At 41.5% G+C, this 25572-nt stretch overlaps 1 protein-coding gene across 1 annotated transcript; it reads right to left on the bottom strand.

Moving 5' to 3' along the window:
- Nucleotides 1–10728: 10728 nt before the first annotated feature.
- Nucleotides 10729–14055, bottom strand: LOC147879670 (TMV resistance protein N-like). Its single transcript, XM_087371377.1, has 3 exons — nt 13643–14055; nt 12135–13242; nt 10729–11897 (listed from the first exon to the last, which is right to left on the bottom strand). Exons 1-3 carry the CDS (start codon nt 14035–14037, stop codon nt 10803–10805), a joined length of 2598 nt encoding a protein of 865 aa, XP_087227503.1. The 5' UTR covers nt 14038–14055; the 3' UTR covers nt 10729–10802.
- Nucleotides 14056–25572: the final 11517 nt, after the last annotated feature.

Below are 25572 nucleotides of genomic sequence, written 5' to 3'. Positions count from 1 at the left end.
GATCCAAAAGGTACACTGTGCAACCACCGGGACGAACCTCAAGGCAATCTATTTCTTGGACTTTAACTTCCACTATCTCTTTAACCTCCCCCACATCTTCAAATAAAGCTTCTAGGAGATTAACAAAACAATGGATCCAGTGCCCTTCTACACAAACTCATACGGAGAACGGCACCAGTGCAATCTGTGGAGAATGGCATTAGTGCCATTCTACATAAACTCACATGGAGAATGGCACCGTTGCCATCCTAATCCATGAGAGTTTGTGGAGAATGGAAATGGTGCCATTGTATAAAAAATATGATGCATAAATCTTTCAGTTTAGCATGGCACCGCTGCCAATTTACTCCTTACATGTTTTAACCTGAATATGTTATTACAGGATTTCTCCTTGGAATCTCCATTTTCTACAAACTCTCATGGATTAGCATGGCACCAGTGATGCCATTCATATGAACAAGCTCACATGAGGGATGGCACCAGGGCCATTCTCATCCAGGAAAGTTTGTAGAGGATGGCACTATGGCCAATGTCTAAAAACTGTTATGCATAAATATTCCACATCTGTTTCCATCTTTCTTTTAGCATGGAACTGCTGCCAATCTACTTAACATTAACATAGAATGAGAGTTCCAAACTAACTTAGATTGTGGAGAATGGCATGAGATTGGTACCAGTGCCATTTTACACAAACTCTCATGGATTAGCATGGAACCAGTGATGCGATTCATATGAACAAACTCATATGAGGGATGGCACCAGGGCCATTCTCATCTAGGAAATTTTGACATAGAATGAGAGTGAAAAACTAATTCAGACTATGGAGAATGGCATTGGTGGGCACTGTTGTGATTTTGTATGTGACTCAAACCAATGAGACTGGCACCAATGCCATTCTATACAAACTCACATTGACAATGGCATCAGTGGTATTCTAATCCATGAGAGTTTGTGGATAGTGGCACTGTGGCCAATGTCTAAAAAATGTTATGCATAAATGATCCATGTCTATTTCCATATTCCTTTTAGCAGGGCACTACTGCCAATCTACTTAACATTAACATAGAATGAGAGTGCCTCAGATTGTGAAGAATGGCATTGATGGGCACCAGTGCTATTCTACACAAACTCACATGGAGAATTCTCTAAAATCTAACCTTCACTGGGCACTGATGTGATTCTCTGTGTGACTGACACCAATGAGATTGGAACTAGTGCCATTCTTATAGAGAATGGCACTACTACCATCCTAATCCATGTGAGTTTGTGTAGAATGGAGCTGGTGCCATTGTATAAAAAATATCATCCATAAATCTTTTAGTTTAGCATGGCACCGCTGCCAATCTACTACTAATATGTTTTTATGTGAATATGTTGTTACAAGATTTCTCCTTGTAACATCCATTTCAATATATACCATAGCCAATCTCACTAGTGCGAGTCACGTGAAAAATGTCACCAAAGTCATTCTCTAAAATCTAACCTTCAGTGGGCATTGCTGTGATTCTCTATGTGACTGACACCAATGATATTTTACATATCTTTGGGGGTTTACCTTGGGCAGCCTTGAGAGTTTGTGGAGAATGGCTCTGGTGCCATTGTATAAAAAATATCATGCATAAATCTTAAAGTTTAGCATGGCACCGATGCCAATCTACTCCTTAAATGTTATAATGTGAATATGTTATTACAAGATTTATCCTTGCAATCTCTATTTCAATATATACCATAGGCAATCTCACTAGTGTGAATCACATGAAAATTGGCACAAGAGGCATTTTCTAAAGTCTAGCCTTCAGTGGTTGGAAACTACTGTGATTCTCTATGTGACTGACACCAATGAGACTGGCACTAGTGCCATTCTAATTTAGATTGCGAAAAATGGCATTGGTGCCATCCAGATGAGATTGGAACTAGTGATGCCATTCTGATAGACAATGGCACCAGTTCCATTCTAATCCATGAGATTTTGTGGATAATGGCACTGTGGCTAATGTATCATAGCTTGAAGGTTGAAGTGGCTCAAGGGATGTTTAGCATGGCACTACTGCCAATCTACTTAACATTGACATAGAATGAGAGTGACAAACTAATTAATATTGTCGAGAATGGCATGAGATTGGCACCAGTGCCATTCTATACAAACTCAGACTGATAATTCTCTAAAATCTAACCTTCAATGGGCACTGATGTGATTATCTATGTTATTGACACAAATGAGATTGGCACTAGTGCCATTCTGATAAAGAATGGCACATGTGCGATTCTAATCCATGAGAGTTTGTGGATAATGGCACTGTGGCCAATGTCTCAAAAATGTTATGCATAAATGTTCCACATCTACTTCCATCTTCCCTTTTAGCATGGCATTGCTGTAAATCTGCTTAACACTAACATAGACATAGAATGAGAGTGGCAAACTAATTTAGATTGTGGAGAATGGATTGAGATTGGCACCTGTGCCATTTTACACAAACTCACATGGAGTAGGATGGCACCACTGCCATCCTAATCCATTTGAGTTTGTGTACAATGGCATCGGTGCCATTATATCAAAAATATTATGCATAAATATTTCAGTTTAGCATGGCACTGCTACCAATCTACTCCTTACCTATTTTAATGTGAATTTCTTGTTACAAGATTTCTCCTTGCAACCTCCATTTCAATATATACCATAGCCAATCTCACTAGTGTAAAATCTAACCTTCAGTGGGAACTGCTGCGATTCTCTATGTGACTGACACAATTGAGACTGGCACTAGTGCCATTCTGTACAGACTCACATAGAGAATGGCACCAGTGGTATTCTAATCCATGAGAGTTTGTGGGTAATGGCATTGTGGCCAATGTCTAAAAAATGTCATGCATAAATGTTCCCACATCTATTTCCATCTTCCCCTGTAGCATGGCACTGCTGCCAATCTACTTTACATTGACATAGTATGAGAGGGGCAAACTAATTCAGATTGTGGAGAATGGCATGAGATTGGCACTAGTGCCATTTTGTACAAACTCAAATGGAGATTTCTCTAAAATCTAACCTTTAGTGGGCACTGATGTCATTCTCTGTGTTACTGACACAAATGAGATTGGCACCAGTGCCATTCTGATAGAGATGGCACCAATGCCATTCTAATCCATAAGAGTTTGTGGATAATGGCACTGTGGCCAATGTCTAAAAAATGTTATGCATAAATGTTCCACATCTGCTTCCATATTCCCTTTTAGCATGGCACTACTGCAAATCTACTTAACACTGACATAGACATAGAATGAGAGTGGAAAACTAATTTGGATTGTGGAGAATGGCTTGAGATCTATACCTATGCCATTCTACACAAACTCACATGGAGTAGGATGGCACAGGTGCCATTCCAATCCATTTGAGTTTGTGTAGAATGGCACTGGTGCGATTGTATCAAAAATATCAATGAATAAATCTTTCAGTTTAGCATGGTACCACTGCCAATATTCTCCTTACATGTTTAATGTGAATATGCGGTTACAAGATTTCTCCTCGCAACCTCCATTTCAATATATATCATAGCCAATCTCACTAGTGTCAGTCACATGAAAAATGGCATCAGAGCCATTCTCTAGAATCTAACCTTCAGTGGGCACTGCTGTGATTCTCTATGTGATTGACATTGAATCTACCTGTGTGGCTAATCTCCCTCATAGCTTGAAGGTTGAAGTGGCTAAAGGGATGTTTAGCATGGCACTACTACCAATCTACTTAATGTTGACATAGAATGAGAGTTGAAAACTAATTTAGATTGTCGAGAATGGCATGAGATTGGCACTAGTGCCATTCTGTACAAACTCACATGGAGAATTCTCTAAAATCTAACCTTCAAAGGGCATTGATGTGATTCTCTGTGTTACACAAATGAGATTGACACTAGTGCCATTCTAATCCATGAGAGCTTGTGGATAATGGCACTGTGGCCATTATCTAAAATCTAACTTTGAGTGGGAACTGATGTGATTCTCTATGTTACTCACACAAATGAGAATGGCACCAGTGCCATTCTAATCCATGAGAGTTTGTGGATAATGGCATTGTGGCCAATGTCTAAAAAATGTTATGCATAAATGTTCCACATGTGCTTCCATCTTCCCTTTTAGCATGGGACTACTGTAAATCTACTTAACACTGACATAAACATAGAATGAGAGTGGTAAACTAATTCAAATTATGGAGAATAGGTTGAGATTGGCACCTATTCCATTCTACACAAACCCACATGGAGTATGATGGCATTGGTGCCATCCCAATCCATGTGTGTTTGTGTAGAATGGGATTGCTGCCATTGTGTCAAAAATATCAATGCATAAATCTTTCAATCTACTCTTTACAAGTTTATTGTGAATATGATGTTACAGGATTTCTCCTTGCAACCTCAATTTCAATGTATACCATAGCCAATCTCACTAGTGCCACTCACATGAAAAATGGCACCAGAGCCATTCTCTAAAATATAACCTTCAATGGGCACTGGCACCAGTGCCATTCTGTACAAACTCACATAAATAATGGCATCAATGGTATTCTAATCCATGAGTGTTTGTGGATAATGGCACTGTGGCCAATGTCTCAGAAATATTATGCATAAATGTTCCACATCTACTTCCATCTTCCCTTTTAGCATGGCATTGCAGTAAATCTACTTAACATTGAAATAGACATAGAATGAGAGTGGAAAACTAATTCAAATTGTGGAGAATGGCATGAGATTGGCACCAATGCCATTCTGTACAAACTCACATGGAGAATTCTCTACAATATACCCTTTAGTGGACACTAATGTGATTCTCTATGTTACTGACACAAGTGAGATTGGCACCAGTTACATTCTGATAGAGAATGGCAATTCTGATAGAGAATGGCACCAATGCCATTCTAATCCATGAGAGTTTGTGGATAATGGCACTGTGGTCAATGTCTTAAAAATGTTATGCATAAATATTCCACATCTACTTCCATCTTCCTTATTAGCATGGCACTGCTGTTACCAATCTACTTAACACTGACATAGACATAGAATGAGAGTGGCAAACTAATTCAAATTGTGGAGATTGGCACTAGTGCCATCCTCCACAAACTCTCATGGATTAGGATGTCTCCCAGGGTCTAAGGTAAAATAGTTCCTATGCATCCCATGATCAAAGCTGAAGGTCTAGTAGTTATGCTATAAATCCCAAAACAAAGGACTGGGGACTAGGGATAAAATAAAAAGGAGGTACATAAAAAATTATATCAATCTCTTATGTGAGAGAACAAAAATCTATGTTTGAATGTGGTGAAAAATCGGGGTGTGGTTGGAGAGAGAGAGAGATAGAGAGAGAGAGAGAGAGAGAGAGAGAGAGAGAGAGAGAGAGAGAGGCATCTGGTTAGTGCATAGGATGAGAATGTTAAGTGTGGAGAGTCGCTGTGGGCACCATGGACTCCATGGGGTGTGGAGAGCATGGAGACTAGAGAGTCGCAGGTTGTGTCAATGCACGAATCTGGATTCACTGCTGCACAAAAATCAAAGGCTAAGGTTGAGCCAGATGAAAGACGGCTAGCTTGGAGCACTAGTCCAGCCATTCAGGAGACTTTAAAGTTTGTGGTTACCTCCTGGTCCTCGTACTTGACAAACTGGTCAGATTTCCCAGCTTGCCGCAACCTTTTTGGTTTCCCTTCCTCTGCCTTTATGCAACAGTCCGGTTGTTCTAGCCGAAAATGGCTCCTCCAATCCCTAGCCAATTTGTCGTTCATGTAGCAATTTGGGTTCTTTGGAGGATTGTTGAGATTGAAAGAATAGGGGAGCACTCGAGAGGGCTCATGCCATGATGGGTTATAGCGATAGAGAGGGCTCAAGGCACGATAGCACGAGCTGTAGGGCACAATAGTAGGGCTCACGGCATGGCACGGCAGCATGGCGATATGAAAGGGCAAGGCGATAGAGAGGCCTAAGGGCACGGTGGACAGATCAAGTGTGATGAGCATGATGGACGAGCACAAACGAGCGTGATGGACGAGGAGCTATGACCTCTTGGAGCACCAACGAGCATGATGGCAAACGAGGAGTGGTGCGCATGCAAGAAGAGGGTAGGGCAGAGCTATGAGCATTGAGAGGTAGGGTTTCTTTTTGGCAATGTTTATTCGATTAGACTATTTAGAATAGGTCTATTAGTCCCCTTGATTTATTTAGAACATTAAATCCTAGTTTAGGATTAGTTTATTAAATCCTAGTTTAGGATTAGAATAGAACATTAGTCTATTAAATCCTAGTTTAACATTAGTCTATTAAATCCTAGTTTAACATTAGTCTATTAAATCCTAGTATAACATTAGTCTATTAAATCCTAGTTTAGGATTAGTCTGTTAAATCCTAGTTTAGGATAAGAATAGAACATTAGTCTATTAAATCCTAGTTTAACATTAGTCTATTAAATCCTAGTTTATGATTAGTCTAATAAATCCTAGTTTAGGATTAGAATAGAACATTAGTCTATTAAGTCGTAGTTTAACATTAGTTTATTAAATCCTAGTTTAACATTAGTCTTTTAAATCCTAGTTTAGGATTAGTCTATTATATCTTAGTTTAGGATTAGAATAGAACATTAGTCTATTAAGTCCTAGTTCAACATTAGTCTATTAAATCCTAGTTTAACATTTATTTAGAATAGAACATTAGTGTATTAAATCCTAGTTTAACATTAGTCTTTGTCTATTAAATACTAGTCTAGGTAGGGTTAGATCTATCCCAATATTGTCATTGTCACATGGTGCTAGTCATTCAAAATATTTGACTAACATGTGGGATCTATAGATCGAAAAACACTAGCTAAATCTAGCCTAATATTGTCATTGACACATGGCGCTAGTCATCCAAAATATTTGACTAATGTGCGGGATCTATAGATCTAAACCCTAGAACTAGGACTTTGAAATGAGTGCATGTAGGGCTTAGAATGAAAAAACCCCCCAAGATAGGATTATTTGAATCTAAGCCCTTGGCCAAAGAATTTGAATCTAGTATCTAGATTAAATAGTCCAAAAAAGCATTCCTTGGACTGGATCCTTGAACTAAGGATCTCAATCTAGTATTTGGATTAGATGAATCTACAACTCTTAATAATAAGATCAAGATTTGTATCGAGAACTTATAGATCTCAAACCCTAGATCAGTAAAAGTTGGAACATGATACATAATGCTTTCATGCTTTCGATCCCCATACAATTGATTGGCATATGAGATCTATAGATCTAGCACCTCAAGCGTGACTATAAAAATAAGTGCTCTAGAGCCTAAAGTGGATACCACTCAAAACTTGGATGTAAAAAACCCTCATCGAAGGATGAATTGGACTAGAAGCACATATATCTAGGATATGTACTAGTTGGGACTAGGGTCTAGCATCTATCTAGAATAGGCCAATCGAAAACCTAGTCAATCATACATTCACAATCTAGAACCCAAAGCAAATAGCTAAAACTATTGTAAACATTGATAATTCCAAATAAATACACTAGAAACCTAAAGAACATAGTTTCAACTATCGTATACATTGATAATTCAAAATAAATACACTAGAAACCCAAAACCATCTAGAATAGGGTACCTCACATTATGTGCTAGTACAATTGGTATGGTCTCCCCACTATTGGTATGGTCTATAGGTACCACGTCTCTTTCTCTCTCTCTCTCTCTCTTCTATAATAGAAGATAATCCACCAACCATAATCTTTTATATTTTATTTTTTTCCAAATAACCAAAAAATTTAGAAAAATAATTTCATGGAAATTTTATCTAGCCCATTATCCACGAGGATTCTGGAGATTGGCACCAGTGCCATTCTCCACAATCCCATATGGAGATTGTCACCATTGCCAATCTACTTGTGAGATTGTGGAGCATGGCAGTGGTGCCAATATCCACATGGGTTTTTGGAGCATGGCATCGGTGCCAATCTCCAAAATGTCTCTTATTGCATGGGAGATTTCCATGAAAATCATTAGAAAATTTTAGAAAAATTATTTCATGTAAATTTTGTCTAGATCCGTTCCCCACAAGGTTTTTGGAGATTCCATATGGATTTATGGAGAATGGCACCAGAGCCATTCGTCACAACCCCACATGGAGAATGGCACCAGAGCAATTCGTCACAACCCCACATGGAGAATGGCATTGGTGCCAATCTCCATGTCGGTCTAGCAAATTTTAAATTTCCCTATGCAGAATAGCTTAAGCGCCACTCTCCATGTTGGTTTATGGAAAACCCAAAGCCATTTCGTATGGGAAAATTTAAAATTTGCTACACTCACATGGAGATTGGCACCAGTGCCATTCTCCATGTGGGATTGTGGAGAATGGCACTGGTGCCAATCTCTACGTTCGGAATTTAGAGAAAGTTTTAACAAATTGCAAAAAATTTTAGGGAAATAATTCATGCTTTCATGGAAATTTTGATTAAACCCATTCATGGATTATGGAGATTGGCACCAGTGCCATTCTCTGTAAGAAATCTAGGCTCACATGGAGAATGGCTTCAGCTCCATTCTCCACAATCCCACAAGTAGAATGGCACAAGTGCCATTCTCCCCATGGCAAGGACAGACTCACAAAATTCTCTATTGGTCTTATGAAATTCTTTGGTTGTAATTTTTTCAAAATTTCATTTCTTGTAATCATAATGGCAGGGGACGGCTACCAGATGTGGGGACAAGGTCATGATGGTGGTGGGGAATTAAGTGGTTGCAATTGGTGCAGTGTGTGTAATATATCCAGAGGGATACTATAGTGGTGTGAAAATTGGGGTAGAAAATGTATCGGTGATAGTGGAGAAGTCTATCAATAGTGACATGCTCTTGCTGTTTGCCACTATGGATGCAGTGCTTATTGGTGAGGCACTTTGGAGCATTGTCAAGTGGCCTAAGACCTCTCTAAAACATGTTGGTGATTATTTAGATGATCCGATAACTCAAGAATCCACACCAAGTGAGCTTGAGCAACCTTATGTTGAGGCAATACTAGTTTTTTCATTGGAAACTAGACAATTGTATTCGTGAATCCTAGAAAGAGAAAAAGGTTGTCTTGTGGATGATAGCAAAACAAAGACCATGGGGGAAGGTGTGATCTTGTATGTTTTCCCAAGTGACTCTAAAAACTTTGATTTATTGGGTAACAATTGCGTTGGTGTGGGCATTGAAAAGAAAGAACAAATTATAGGAAGTGACTTAGGGTCTTCTATGCAAGATGTTGGATCTCTCAGCTTGGATATGTCTTGGCAATTGCCACTTTTATTGAAGAGGAGAGTCTACATACTTGAGTGTGTATGTGGACATGTATATGTGTGGATCTAGATTTGATTAGTCAAAGTCAATAGACGGTGGAGAGTTGGCTAAGTCTTCAATGACCTCACCCATGAGGTCAACATCTGTTGTACTTTGGCTATATAGGGCTACTTCTACATGATAATGTGTGTGTGTGTGTGTGGAAGACAAGAAAAAACCCCTTTGCATTGTGAAATGACAAAAGAGTGAAGACAATGGAGTAGAAAGAGAATTTTATTGAATTAAAGGAATAGTTTGAACAAGTAGGTGAACCCCTAATAATGTTTCTGATGGTGAAGAGGGTGGAGCTCTGATAGCAAGAGTGGTGGTAGCAATGAATTATGTAAGTGAATGGGAGGCTGCCGTTAGCCTTAGGTGATGATCTAATCATAATTGATACTGTCTATTGAATCCAAGACATAGGCTATATCCCAATTTGTTTTATAACTTTTCTTGGTGATGATCTATACTGTCTATTGAATCCAAGACATAGGCTATATCCCAATTTGTTTTATAACTTCTCTTGGCATTCAACTTGCGATTGCTTTTTTCTTCCATTGAATGTCCAGCATTAAATAGATTCTATGTCTCCCCCACATGTTGCACCCATTTCCTTTTACTTTGTTCTTCTTCTTTTGTGGTAATAGAAGCATTACTTTATGAGTTCTCTTTTGTTAAAGAATCTTGGACTTTCTTAAGTTCTCTAGCTCCTTCATCTCCATTAAATCCTTATTTTTCTTCTTTGTAGACATGTTTAAAATATGTCCTAAAGAACCAATCAAAATTTTTAAGAAAAGAAGAAGTGTATCGATGAGTATCTTTCAAACTTAATCAATGCCTTTCTTTTATACCAATTGATGCCAATCCTAAGATTAAATATCGCAACTACACATCAAGAAATCCAATTCAAGAAAGTTTGAAATTTTAAGTGTGCCATGGTACCCGCAGTGACTCTCCACACTTAACATTCTCATCCTATGCACACTAACTAGATGCCTCTCTCTCTCTCTCTCTCTCTCTCTCCCTCTCCCTCTCCCTCTCTCTCTCTCTCTCTCTCTCTCTCTCAATGTCTTTCAAATTTGAAAATTTCAAATTTTGAAAATGTAAATTTAAAAATTTAAAAATTTTAAAAATTTGGCACTCTCTATCAGAATGGCACTAGTGCCAATCTCATTTGTGTAACATAGAGAATCACATCAGTGCCCATTGAAGGTTAGATTTTAGAGAATTCTCCATGTTTCTGTTGGTAAGCTAAAAGGAAAGCAAAGAGTGGACACAAACTCAGAATACTTGCATTACTTGCTTGTAGAATGAAGAAGAGTGAGGTCCTTAAGTAGGCACCTCATACATGCTCACTGACATCACTGATGACTTCAGAGCTCCACAATCATCTCCTCAATCTGCTCCTAGATTCTCTCAATCATCCTATGTGGCTCTCCACCACCTAACTGTGCTTGTGAGCACCTAACTGTGCCTCTAGCACTCACACATAGAAACCAAGGTGTGCCTGAGGCATACACCTTGAGATATCCCAACAATTTCCAAGCTTTCAAGGGAGCCGAGTTCTTCAGGTAGCTCCTTCAGCTTTGTGCACCCTGTAATGTCCAAGGCCCGTAGGTTTCTTAGTTGCCCGAAGGAAGAAGGGAGGTTGGTGATGGAGGTTAATTCCCTTGCCTTCAAGGATTCCAAACTTTTAAGGGAGCCAAAGTTTTTAGGCAGCTCCTTCAGCTCTATGCACCTCGTAATGTCTAAGTCCCGTAGCTTTTTCAGCTCCCCGAAGGAAGAAGGGAGCTTGGTGATGGAGGTTAAGTCGCATGCCCTTAAGGATTCCAAGCTTTCAAGGGAGCCAAAGTCTTCAGGTAACTCCTTCAACGCAGTGCACCTGAAAATTTCCAAGTCCCGTAGCCTTTTCAACTGCCCGAAGGTAGAAGGTAGCTTGATGATGGAGGTTATAATCCATAAAAGCAACTCCTCCAAACTTTCGAGGGAGCCCAAATCTTCAGGCAGCTCCTTCAGCTTATTGCACCCGAGAATGTGTAAGCGCCGTAACCTTTTCAGCTGCCCGAAGGAAGAAGGGAGCTTGGTGATGGAGGTTAATTTCGATGCCATGAACACTTCCAAACTTACGAGGGAGCCGAAGTCTTCAGGCAGCTCCTTCAGCTTAGTGCACTCCACAATGGACAAGTGCCGTAGTGTTTTCAGCTGCCCGAAGGAAGAAAGACGCATAGTGATGGAGGTTAATTTCCTGGACATCAACGATTCCAAACTTTTCAGTTGCGAAAAGCAAGTTCTTCTCCCATACCACCAACGTACCTTCTGCTTCTCAGACAACCTTTGTTGTATAATGAGCACACTAAGAAACTCCAAGGACAAATCTTTAGGAAGGGTCACATTAGGAGAATCCCTGCTGAGACTGTACAGCCACCTAATTTTCAGGCCTCTAAGTCCTTTACATGTACCATTCAAATGTGTTCCGTGAAGGTGAAGGAGTTGCAAGGATCGCATTTTGGAAAGTTGAGTTGCGTGGAGGCGGGGCAGGGAAGTGGAAAGTCCACGGATTTGGTCAAGACCCTGCAACAACAGAACGTCGTTTTTGTAAAAAAGAATTTACAAAGCACTTTCATCACAACCAACCACAATTCTTTCATTTCATACTTAGGCTGCAGTGCATAACATGCTCACTGAGCAACAGAAAATCTCATTGCTCAACTCTGCCTGTCGACAGAGGAGACTTTCATAGGCAATTCTGATCTGATACGCACTTCCCTATACTATTGTGGACGTGAGTGAAAACACAAAAGTAAGTACCTGCTCATTGGCTAACATTTGTTTCAAGTCCTTGTTTTCCAGCACCCATCTCTTGCTGCTTCTATTCACATCTCTCCCCAAGTCCCTCAAAAGATCGTGCATAGTGAGGCGCCCCTTTTCGATCACCTTCACCAAACACAGTTGTTTCAGCTTCTTTAGACCGATTTCGTAGCCTTTTACCAAACCATCCCAAAAATGCTTTGCCATCCATTCGAAACATCCACTGAAGAAGCAAGCCACGTCCTGAAACATTTGCTGTTCCTCCTCATCGAGACCTTCATAGCTAATCCTCAGCCTACCCGATATTTCTCTGTACTTGCTGCTCCTTAACTTGTCAACAGCTTCTTTCCATTGTGTCTTTTCTCCCATTCCTCTGAGATGCCGCCCAAGCACCTCCAGGGCAAGGGGAAGCCCATGGCAAGCTTCCACAACTTCCTTTGCCAGCTCCTCAAAATCTGGATCTGCAGAGCCCCTTTTAAAAGCATGACGACAAAAAAGTTGCCAGGACTGCTTGCGATCCATATTTGATAGCTCGTATGTCTCGCCCCGGAAGACATCAGAGAGGTCATTTCTGTGAGGGAACAAGCCTTGGTCCCTGGATGTCAGCAAGATTAGACTGCCAGGGAAGAGACTGGCTGGATCTATGATCTCCTGAACAGAGGTGAAGTCGCTGTTCATGCCATCCAATCTCTTCATGTCATCCAGTACTATCAGAACCTTCTGATCGCTTAATCCCCGTTTTAAACGTGCTTTCCCTCTGGCAAGATCGCCCCCCATCTCATTCTTGTCAAGCAGTAAATCTTTGCGAAGACGATCTTGAATTTCTAAAGCTTTCTCAGCTCCACAGTTTTCAATGAAGCTTGATCCCTGGAAACTCTGTCTATGCCTGTCGTAAATAGCTCGGGCAAGAGTGGTCTTACCTATCCCCCCCATACCCCAAAGCAGAACAACGTACACACTTGTCTTCTCGTGCACACGAAACCGTTGCATCACATCCTGGACCTTGGCGTCCAACCCAACCGCTGTAGGCAGTCTGTCCACGGGGAGCCTGTCATCTATCTCATTCACGATCTTTTCTACGAGAGCTTCAACCAACTCCCCTTGACGTCTGCACATTGAGCCGATTGAATGTATTAGTATTAGTCCTGCATTTCCTTTCCTCTTCTTTCAGCAAAACAAACAAGCAAAACGTTTACACGAAGACGGGATAAAATGCGTTCTATCATTAAGCAGCTCAGCATTTTCCGTTGAGAACAGTCATTACAACGATTTCCTGCGTGAGGCCACATCTTCTCAGCAATTCGCCAGCAATTAGACTCGCGATAAAGCATTTGCGGATCTTTAAAAGTAATCGAAGCTTCTCCAAGCTATTACATCCTCTTCAGTCGAATAGTATTAGTAATGAGGCCCTTCAGACACTCATCCCACCAAACCAGAGAACCCGGGAGGGGGGCTAAGCACAAGAAACCGATGCAAGAAGAAAGCCGAAAATGCAAAAGTAAACGTACCCGCCATAGTCGTTCAGCCGGAAGCCCCCGAGCCACGAGGCGCCGTGCAAAGCAAATTTCCACCGCTCGAGTGTCTCCTCTTCGATCTCGCGCCCCCCAAGATAGTCCTCCATGCGAAGCTCTTCAGGCGTCACATCATAGAACACAGGGATGACCTTGCCCAGGTGATTCCGGTGGCTGTCCATCATCTCCACGAGTTCATCCAAACAATAGTCTGAGCTGCCGTAGATCTGAGTAAGGATCGGCACTCCAATGACTGCCTTCCGAGCAGCTTCCAGCATGGGTTTGCGAACGTCTTCTCCTGGAATAAGCACCTCCAAGTCCAAAAATGAACTGATTCCACGGACCCTAAGAGCATGGTGAAGATGATTTGCGAAGCTCAGCTTCATTTCCATTCCACGATGGCTGATGAAAACCTCAGCAGAAGCCGAAGTGGAAGCAGACATCGATCGTTGGACGGGCTTTCGGCAGTGGCAGATGCTGTTTTCTCTGTGCAAAACTAGGCAAAACCTGTACAGACATACAAGATAGCCTTAGCGAAGGAGAACTCTACACTTTCTATTGACCCGTAAGTAGCTTGACCCGGAAGTAGCTTGACCCGTCTAAAGTAGCTTGACCCGCTTTGGAAGACTATTCTTTGGAGTCTAGAGCTTTGGAGTCTCTGAGTGTGCCAACTTTCTTAAAGTAGTAGTAAGATATATATTAAAGTAGTAGTAAGATATATATATATTTATTTATTGAATTAATTATTTTATATATTATATAATTATTTAAATTTATTTATTATTTGAGAAATTATTTATAAATTAATATTAAAAATTAATATATACTCTCTCTCTCTCTCTGCATTTTTGTAGACTATTCTTGACTCTCGGTTGCCTGCAGTCTGCTTTGCGCAGGTCACTGAATATGCCAACTTCCTAAACCCTAAACCCTAAACCAGTTTGCAACCGAGAGAGAGAGAGAGAGAGAGAGTATAAACGAATATGTGTGTGTGTGTCTTCTCTCTCTCTCTCTCTCTCTCTCTCTCTCTCTCATCTATCTCTCTCATCCTAAACCAGTTTGCAACCGAGAGAGAGAGAGAGAGGGAGAGAGAGAGAGAGAGAGACAGAGAGAGAGAGATCTCTCTCTCCCTCTCCCTCCTCTCTCTCCTCCCTTTCCTGCGGCTATCTCTATCTATATCTCTTAGTGTCTCTCTCTCAGTGCACTTATATACTATAATATATACTATATTATAAACTGTATAATATAATATAATAATATTCTCTCTCTCTCTCTCTCTCTCTCTACTTGGCGTCTAGTCTTGTAAAAACTGGTGACGTGGTGATATAACCCATTGGCCATGTCTGCACGCACTCCATGCCACATAATGTGTGACGTCAGTGCCTCTCAGGCCTCGTCAGCCATGTGTTGCTGCCTCTCATGCCAAGGATGTGCCCTCTTGCAACAACAGCAAATCCACACCTGTCTGGGTCCCCTCCAAGCCCTAGATCTGCTCCTAACGTTCTCCAAAATAGGCTAGCTGCTTTTTGATACCCAGCTTTTCTTTGTACTTATCATTATGAGCTTCTTTTGGAAGCTGATTTGTATGGTGTTTTTCAAGAATTAATAGAAATTTCTTTTCTCTATGGGGAAAAGAAGCTTTTGATGCTCAATTCTCATTCATCTGATGAAGATTTTGTTTACCTCAAACTTTCTTTAGCTTGATTTATCCATAAGACGTACTCCTAGCTGTTGAATGAATGTTCCATGTCATGTGATTAATAGTTATTACTAAAATATATATTTTCCATTGGTGATTCTTTTATAGCTAGATTGCTTTCATGCGATCCACCATTTGTTTCACCCACAACCCTTGGCAACAAGGGCTTTCGCCTTTGGTAAAGATCAAACCATAAATAATCGAAGTTTCACATCTTGTTAAAAGGCAATTTTCTAAAGATACATTGACCACCTGTCATCGCACTAGCCTTTTGCCATAGCTTTGCCCATGCAAATCATAGGTTGGCTTGGAGAGGCCACCACGCTGGTTTATGGCATAATAATGAGACACAATCTATCATTCTGAGCATCGCCTCAGCACAATCTCTAGCCTAACAACCTGTCTCATCGCCCATAATTCAAGGTTGTCTTGGAGCGACCACCGTGCTGGTTCTTAGAGTTATAGCTCTGTTACCTATTTTTACGTATTACAAGAGGAGGTCTATGATGACGAGGTCCTGGCAAATAGAAGGAGATCTATGACAGCCACCGCATTGGTTTTTGGAGTTATATATTTGTGTACCAAGGAAAATGTATTTCCTTGTGTAACCAAGCAAAATGCAATTGATTATATGGCCCTTCAGGGATTCCCTTTAGGGGAAAGGGCCATATTGACATGCTATATCTATCCAGTGGCATCCTAGATATTGTATAATGCATGTCGATATGGCCCTTGTCCATAGAAAGGATCCCTCAAGGGCCATATCATCAATTGCATTTTCTGAAAGTTTAATTGTAATTTTCTAGATGTATCTGCATGCAACCACAACGGTCGGTCGTTGGAGCTATTTTAGTGCTATTTTGGTCCTAAACCAAGGAAATTGTAGTTTTACTTTACTGGTATTTTAGTCCTTGTTGCAGCCCAGTAAATATAAATGAGGGCAAACGCATTCCGAGCCACCATGGTGACTGGAGGCCCGGTGGTGCCATGCAGATAATCAACTACAATTCATTGAGTGAAAATTGAGCAAAAGAGATTAAAATGTATATCTACATCTACATCCAATAGCAAGTTATATAAAAATTAACAACTTATACTGAGCAAAAATTGAACGTAAGATCTTACATTTATAAAAACTCGGCAATTGCTGAGAGCCTTAAAGGCCAAAAGATTATAGCTAGCGATCATAACCATTTAAATATAAAAGTTAACAACAGCGCATACTAAGAGCCTCAAATTGAACATAAAGAGATTACATAAATGTAATTAAAATTCAACAATTGCTGAGAGCCTTAGAGACCAAAACCTTACATCTAATGAGCCAAAAGGTCGCTGAGTGCCTTAGAGGCCAAAAGATTACATCCAGCCATTGCTGAGGGCTTATGAGCCTTGTCTGAGCAAGAGGAAATTTGTACATGTCAATATTTCTGCCAGCCTAGCTCATTGCATTAAAATTTTTTAGGGAGCCAAAGGAGAAGACGATGGAGAGGCCGAAGACCATGCACATTGCCAGGACTCAAATTACTCCCCCCCCAACAAGTTGAGAGTATTTTGCTATGAAAATACTGAGGCCTTCATCGACATCTAGGGGGAACCCATACATCAGAGCCATAAAGAGGCCAGAGGTGAGCATGTCATCTAAGGTGGTGACACGCAGATATGGGGGGAATCAACTGTGGGAACAAAGGGTCTCCACTAGTGCCAGCATTTCTACTTCGGATGAGTCTAATGCAATCACCTTATATGAGAAGGCAGATAATATTGGGATCATAATGCATCGAGGGGGGTGGTAGTAGGCATGGTGAAGATGAGTGGATGAGCAGTAGATGAGCAGGGGAACAGATGAGTGACGAGATTTGGAGGAGGGAGCATGGAGAAAAGTAAAGCACGGGCAGAAAAAAGCTGGAGGAGGGCTGTGGAGCAAAGTAGCAGAGCAGGGGCAAATGAGAGTAACGTAGTAAAATGCCAAATGCCACAAATCTTATATATTATAAAGTTCAAGCCACCGTGATGGCTGGACCCCAGGGTTCCATCCATATTAATTACAGGCTATCGTGGTGGAATCTTAGGCGCCACCCAGATGGGTTGGTAATCATGAAGCAGACGCCTGCCGGTGGTGGGTGAGCAAGCCACTGCGGTGGCTGGTAATTAACTGCCAGCCCGGTGGAACCTTAGCCACGATAGATGTGGCTGATGAGAGCCACCACCACCAAGCAGTAGTTCCCAAAAAAGTAAATCATGAAGCCTAATCACCTCTAATCATTCTACTGAGCATGAAAGCCCAGTGATTGGTAATTTTTACTGCACTCATAGTGATCATGCATGCTTAAGCTTGGTGGTGGGTGAGCAGACCACTGCGATGGCTGGTAACTACCAGCTTGGTGGAATTGTAGCCATGATAGACGTGGCGGATGAGCCACCATCACCGAGCAGTAGTTCCCACAAAAGTAAATCATGAAGCCTAACCACCTCCAATCACTCATTACTAGGCACTCTAGTACTCTACTAAGCATGAAATCCTGGTGACTTAGTAATTTTTACTGCACTCATAGTGATCATGCATACTTAATCTTGGTGGTGGGTGAGCAGGCCACTGCGGTGGCTGGTAATTAAATGTCAGCCTGGTGGAATCGTAGCCACGACAGACATGGCTAATGAGAGCCACCACCACCGGGTAGTAATTTCCACAAAAGTAAATCATGAAGCCTAATCACCTCTAATCACTCTTTACCTGGCACTCTAGTACTCTATTGAGCATGCAGTCCCGGTGTGACTGGTAATTTTTACTGCACTCATAGTGAATGATCATGCATGCTTAAGCTTGGTGGTGGGTAAGCAGGCCATTGTGGTGGTTGGTATTTAGCTTCCAGCCCCGTGGAATCTTAGCCACGAAAGACGTGGCTGATGGGAGCCACCACCACCAGGTAGTAATTACCACAAAAGTAAATCATGAATTTTAATCACCCTGCTCACTCATTACCATGCACTCTAGTACCTATCGAGCATGCAAGCCCGGTGACTGGTAATTTACTGCATTCGTAGTGATCATGCATGCAAGCGTGGTGGTGGTAGTTGGCAAGTGAGTAACTGTGGGCCACTGTGGTGGCTAGTAATTAACTGCCAGCCCGGTGGCCATAGACATGGCTGATGAGAGCCACCACCATCGGGCAATAATTACCACAAAAGTAAATTATGAAGTCTAATCGCCTCTAATCACTCATTACGATGCACTCTAGTACTCTCCTTAGCATGCAAGCCCGGTGACTGGTAATTTACTACACTCATAGTAATCATGCATGCAAGCCCAGTGGTGGTAACTGGAAGGTGAGTAATTATGGGCCACTGTGGTGGCTAGTAATTAACTGCCAGCCCGATAGATCTTAGCCGCCACCACAGACATGGCTGGGAATCTTAGATTTCACCACCTCTAATCACTCATTACCATGCAAGGTAGTACTGCCTTCTTGAATCAATCAAAATTTGGGCCAACCACCACGTTGGCTCTCACCTTGACAGTGTAGTCAAGCTACAAACTAGAGCCGCCGCTATTCCATTCCCTTAACTATTTTGTCTTCTATCCCTCTTGACCATTTCTTTCTCCCTTGCACTAGTACTGCAAATAGCAAAGACAAAGCAACTTGAGAAAATTCTCAGGGAGGGTGCAGAAACCAAGGTAGAGGAGGCATATACAAGGGCCTTGTAGGCATAAGAGAAAGCTGAGGCTGTTGTAAAAAAGGTCAACATGGAAAGGCATAGAAGAGAAGAAGTAGAGAAGCGCATCAAGGAGATCTGAGATAGGCTTGAAAAATTGAGAAGTGATGGGGACATCATGGACAAGGAGCTAGCAATGATGCAAAAGGAGCTTGAAGATTAGAGAGCAAAAAAGGAGGGCCTTTACAAACGACTCTGCAACATGCAGAATGCATTGATCATTGAAAAAGACCAGATGATGGAGGAGCTGAAAAGGGAGAATGCAAAAACCAGATAGGTGATGCAAGAACTGCGAGAGAGCTTCAAGGCCATGAAGGATAGGGAAGAGAGAAACCGAGGTGGAGAAAACAATGAGGTAGCTCTCTAGACCATGAAGGATGCAAAGAGTAGCCATGGTGAGGGATGTTTTTTTGAAACACTATTCGAAGTTCAAAGAGTAAGCTACAAGACCCTGCAACAAGATTACGATAGGGTTGTGCACGAGCTTGCTGTGGCTTTCAACAGTTTTGAAAAGTAGTCCGACATCCTAGAGATTTCCAAACTAGAGTGGAAGTCTTAGAAACAGCCCATGTTGACATTTTTGAGCAATTTAAGCAGCTTCAACCGATGCTGAGGGATTTAGATGAAGCTGTTGCACAGAGTGAGCAAAGAGTGGAGGAGATGAAGGAGAACATCTGCAGCCTTAGGATGAGGGAGGAAGGAATCAAGAAGCAACTTCATCATGTACAGAGTAAGACTGTGGTATTGATGGCCGCAATAGTTAAATCGGATGCCTATCCTGCTATGCAGCAAGGTTCGAAATGCACGGTCTGCGATACCCCCATCATAGATGACTGCATGATCTGATGGCCTGTATGCTACCACCTTTGCATGTTTTTTGCTTTGGGGTGTTTGTGCATGCAAGATCTCTATGTAGAGAATGCCATTTTTCATTGCCTAGGTCATGGATAGATCAAATTTTCCTACTTGCTACAGCTATCTATGACGAGAAAGTAGATGCTATAGCTCAATTTGCCATTTGGGCAAAAAATGCAAAAGACAAGGAGCTCAAATTAAAGAAGGCCAAGCCTGACTGCGAGGAAAAGTAGCCTTGAAGGGAGGAACCAGCCCCCTTCAAGAAAGGAGCAAGAAGGGCCGAGCTTGCAACCAGGAAGCTCAAATCAAGTAAAGAGGAAGCGGCACGAAGGGAGGGGTCGGGCCCTTGAAGGAAGGAACCAGCCCGCTTCTGGAAAGGATCAAGGAAAGGAACAACGAGGGTTAAGCATGTAATTAGGGAGCTCAAAAAGGTGACTGCTCAAAGCAATGTAGAACTAGCCCCCTGAAGAAAAGGAGTCCTTAAGATGTAATTTGAAGGAAAGGAGTCTTTGAGATGTAATCTATGTAATCTGTGTGTAATCTGAAGGAAAGGAGTCTTTGAGATGTAATCTATGTAATCTGTGTAATCTATTGAATTATTAATTTTCTCCAGAGTTTTCTTGGGCAATGTTTTCTCAGCTATGTGACTAGATAGTGTCCCTTGACATGCCAAGGACCATAATGTGAGATAAAAGATTCCAATTAGACAACTAATGTGAGATGAAAGATTTCGATCAGACAACTAATGTGAGACTGAAAGATTTTGATTAGACAACTGATGTGAGATGAAAGATTTCGATTAGACAACTAATGTGAGACTGAAGAATGAGAATGTCAGGCTCAATGAACTCTCTCCCTATTTAAGTGCAGTGTAGACACAACTAAGAGCCCATTATGAAATCTAGCCCCAAAACTCTATATAGCAATCCACCTATTGCGAATCTATGGCATACCCAAAATGTGAAGATAGTGGGAGAGAGGGAAGGAGTCTCACTTGCAGCTTTCTCACATACACAATGGGGGAATACACACAAATGTGGAGGCTGAAAACAGTTTTCCTCTTCTTGGTTGTGAAAGCCAAAAGAACTCAAGTACAAAGAAATAGAAGAACCCTATATGTGGGTCTCAAACCAAACTCAACTAACTAAGTTGGCATACTAACTGAGCCACAAACTAGAGTAGATAAGGATAGCTGTCATCCAGCTATTATTCGTGGGCGGTGTACCAACCGCATCTCTAGCTAACAAGTCGGTGACATAAATGCACAACGGTCACCCTGGCATATCGCGAGTGGAGCTCGATATCTCAACACTCCCCCTCGAGCTCAATCCCAATTCTTGCATACCAAGCAAGTCTCTGAACTTGCGCAGCTTCTCTGCACCCAATGTCTTCGTGAATATGTCAGCTACCTGATCCTCTGTGCTGACATAAGCTAGATCAATAAGACCTAGTAAAACCTTCTCCTGCACATAGTGATAATGCACCTCAATGTGCTTTGTTCTAGCATGAAAGACTAGGTTATTTGCCAAGTGTATACTGCTCATGTTGTCACAATAAATGACAACTGGCCCATCTGTAGACTGATGCATATCATAAAGTAGCTTATGCAACCAAGCTACCTCACATGCAGCCATTGCTGCACCCCTGTACTCAGCCTCTGTGCTCAACAAGGCAACTGTAGGTTGTTTCTTGTTGCTCCAAGTGACTGCAGCACTCCCAAAAGAGAACACATATCCACTGGGAGATCGTCTATCAGAAATACTACTAGCCCAATCAGCATCAGTGTATCCATGCAACTGTATCTGAACCCCAGCCTCATAAAATAGTCCATACTGCAATGTGGACTTCACATACCTGAGTATGCGTCTAGCCGCATCCAAATGCGGTTTCCTTGGAGCCTGCATAAACTGACTTACCAATCCAACAGCATAGCTTAGATCTGGCCTGGTAATAGTCATATAAATTAAACTTCCTACCATGCGTCTGTACATGGTAGGGTCTTCCAAAAGCTCACTTGCATCTGTGCTCAGCTTCACATTCTGCTCCAAAGGAACTGAAATAGGCTTACAGCCTGTCATCCCATATTTGGACAGCATGTCCAATCCATACTGCCTCTGCAAGAGCTGTATCCCACTTGGTGATCTAATCACCTCAATGCCCAAGAAATAACGCAGCTCTCCCAAATCCTTCATCTCAAACTTCTGCCTCAATAGCATTTTCACATGAAGAATATCTTCATCACTATCACCTGTGATGATCAAATCATCAACATAAATGACAAGCAGCATAATACCTTTCTCTGTTTTTCTCACATAGAGTGAGAAATCTGCCTTGGAAATCTGAAAGCCAATAGTGAGAAGATACTGTCCTATCTTGTCAGACCATGCTCTAGGTGCTTGCTTCAAGCCATACAAGGCTTTCTTCAACCTGCAAACAAACTCAGGATGAAGAGCATGAACATAACCTGGTGGCTGCTCCATAAAGACCTCTTCTTGCAAATCACCATGCAAGAAGGCATTCTTTACATCCATCTAATGTAAAGACAATCCCTTTGATGCAGCCATAGCAATGGCTGCTCTTACGGTTGCCATCCTTGCAACTGGACTGAAAGTTTCTTCATAATCAATGCCATATGTCTGTGCATACCCCTTGACAACTAATCTTGCCTTGTTTCTATTCACAGAACCATCTACATTGTGCTTGATCTTATAAACCCACTTACAGCCAATTGCATTCTTGTCTTTAGGCAAAGGCACCAATTCCCATGTAGCATTTGCTTCCAAGGCATCCATTTCTTTATCCATGGCTTTCTCCCATTTTTCATTTCCCATGTCTTGCTCAAAAGAAGTGGGTTCTGGTTCTTGTATCACTTTGACCATATAGGCATAGTGAATGGCTGTAAATCCATCATATTTCAGCCTATCCACAGGATACCTAACCCTGGTAGACCTGCGCAAAATAGGCTCACTTCCAGGTGCTCTCAAAACATCCCTGGTCTTCCTTACTCCAGGTGTAACAACAGAAGGAATACCCAACTCATCATCAATGCTATGTTCTGAGCCACTGGATTCACCATCCACATAAGAGTGACCTGCATTCACATCAAACATGGGCTGATCTACCTTCTCTTTTCCTTTTCATGATACCTGCGTACCACTATCTGCATTGCTTTGAGAGATTCTCCTGATCTCAATCTGCCTATCCATGGCGAAGTATGTGAACCACTGCTAGAGGACACTGTAGGTCCACTGATATTTTGTGATTGCTGCTGTGAATTCTGTGCAGCATTACCATTTTGTGCATCTACATCAATCATCACATTTACTGGTTTATACCAGCTGTTCATCTCATCAAAAACATCTCTGCTCACTGTAAACTTACGAGTAGAAGGGTTATAGCATCTATACCCTTTCTGCTGTAGAGAATAACCAATAAAGATGCACTTCTCAGCTTTTGGATCCAACTTGGACCTCAACTCATCTGGCACATGGACATAGGCAATGCAACCAAAAATTTTCAAATGAGAAATGTCTGTTTTTCTACCAGTATACATCTCCTTTGGCGTCATGCCATGTATTGCTGCAGTGGGAGTCCTGTTCATTATGTAAACTGCTGTAGCAACTGCTTCAGCCCAATAATAATTTGGTAGATCTTTTTCATTTAGCATGGCCCGAGATACCTCTCCAATATGCCTGTTTTTCCTTTCTACAAGTTTATTTTGCTGTGGGGTATGACTGCATGAATATTGCTGCTTTATGCCATGCTCCTGCAGGAACCTTGCAAACTCATTTAAGAGGTACTCTCCCCCTCCATCTGACCTTAGGCATTTTATTTGCATGCTTGTTTCTTTTTCAACCATAGCTTTAAAAGCTTTGAAGTGCCCAAACACTTCACTTTTCTTTTTCATAAAATACACCCAAAGTTTTCTGCTGAAGTCATCAATAAATGTGACAAAATAGTGACAGCCTCCAATAGATGCAGCTTTAGTAGTCCACACATCAGAGTGGATTAATTCCAATGGCTTTTTACTCTCTTGAACATGCCTAGGAAATGGTTTCCTTGCCTGTTTTTCAAATTGACAGGCTTCACAAATCTTATGCATTTCTGCAACCTTGAATTTAGGCAATCCTGCAACAATATTTTGGGCTTGCATTGATTTAAGTCATTGTATATTAACATGACCAATGCGTTTATGCCAGATATTAATATCTGCAACTACACCAGTCCCATGTGCAAACATTGCTGCACTCAATTCAGGAATGTCTACATCCAACGTAAAACATCCTGCCCTTCTTCTTTCCTTTTGCTATCAAGCGACCGTTATTTTTCATATCCTCAACAAAGCATCCATGAGGATTAAATCTGACCTGCAAGCCCTGCTCAACCATTTGACCAACAGAAACCAGGTTCTTGGTGATGTTCGGGACATGAAATACATCGGCCAGGTATTTCTTTTTCCCATTCTGCATAGACAAAGGAATTTTACCAATCTGCACAATAGGATGTGCAGCATCATCACTAGTCTCCACAAATCCTGGTTTTTCCATTTTCCTTGCATCCTGCATCCATTCTGCATGACCTGTCATGTGGTTTGAAGCACCTGAGTCAACATACCACACATCATTTCGTTCTTCTGCACTTGTCATAGAATTGTCATATGCTGCACCATAAATAGATGCTCATTTTTGTCATCACCCTGTCTACTGGAAGGTGCATAATTGCCTTGCTGCAATTTTCCATTCATAATGTCATTCTGCTTTTTGTAGCAGTCCTTAGCCATATGACCCATTTTACCACAGTAGTAGCATTCAACATTGCTGTTTGCATTTTGGCCTCGCTGCCATCCACCATGGCCTCTTTGGCTCCCCCTGCCTCTAGAGTTACCACGTCCTCCTGCATAGGATTGGTTTTGTTGAGTTTGCTGCATATTCTGATTTCTACCACGGCCTGCAGATCGGCCTCCTCTACCTCTGCCTCTACCTCTTCCAGCATTTGAGTAGAAGATAGTTTCTTTTGAAGTTCCTCCTGAAGAAGATGCACCCCATTTCTCTGCTCTTCAGAAATTAGAAGAGCAAACAACTCTTCAAAATCAGGAAATTTTTCACGGACGGCAATGGATGTCCGGAACTGTGCATAATCCTTTTCTAGACCATTCAAGGTCACAGAAACTAGATCATCATCTTCCACTGGAAGCAAGTGCATCTGCAATTTTCTTCACCTTCATGTGGTAGTCATTTATGCTCAAATTTTCTCTTTGCACATTGTGCAACTCCTGTTTGAGCTGCATTTTCCTGGCTTGCGTATTTGTGCTGTAAATTTTTGCCTTGTATCCCATGCCTCCTTTGGCGTACTTGCATCCTGAATATGCACAATCATAGAGTCCGAAATACTGATAGACAGCCCGTACATAACTTTTCTAGCTCTCTCATGCCATCCTTTAAATGCCTGCATTTCCTATTGATTGGGAACATTAGGAAGAATAGGTTCTTCTTCATTTCCTGTAATGAACTCCCAATAGCCTTTTCCCATAAGGAAATTCGTCATTCTAAACTTCCATGCCTAGAAGTTGTTCTTGTTAAGATTTTCAGTGACAATCTGTGAAAGAGAATCAGATGCCATTACAGAACACTGCAAAATATTCTGTCAGTGCAAAAAACACAGC

This window comes from Dipteris shenzhenensis, chromosome 33 (assembly GCF_047967505.1).
Source record: "Dipteris shenzhenensis isolate YYH24624 ecotype China chromosome 33, Dip_SZ_1.0, whole genome shotgun sequence".
In the NCBI taxonomy this organism is placed as follows: Eukaryota; Viridiplantae; Streptophyta; class Polypodiopsida; order Gleicheniales; family Dipteridaceae; genus Dipteris; species Dipteris shenzhenensis.
Note: the sequence above shows the minus strand (reverse complement) of the source record. Positions and strands in the feature narration are given on the sequence as shown.

Bases quoted from the DNA above. Each gene is read 5' to 3' on its own strand.
- LOC147879670 (XM_087371377.1), bottom strand. From the start codon at position 14,037: ATGGAAATGAAGCTGAGCTTCGCAAATCATCTTCACCATGCTCTTAGG. The intron at 13,243-13,642 runs GTACGTTTACTT...CTCAATGTGCAG, and splicing joins CGGCTGAACGACTATGGCGG to ACGTCAAGGGGAGTTGGTTG. The intron at 11,898-12,134 runs GTACTTACTTTT...CTGTTGTTGCAG, and splicing joins AAATGTTAGCCAATGAGCAG to GGTCTTGACCAAATCCGTGG.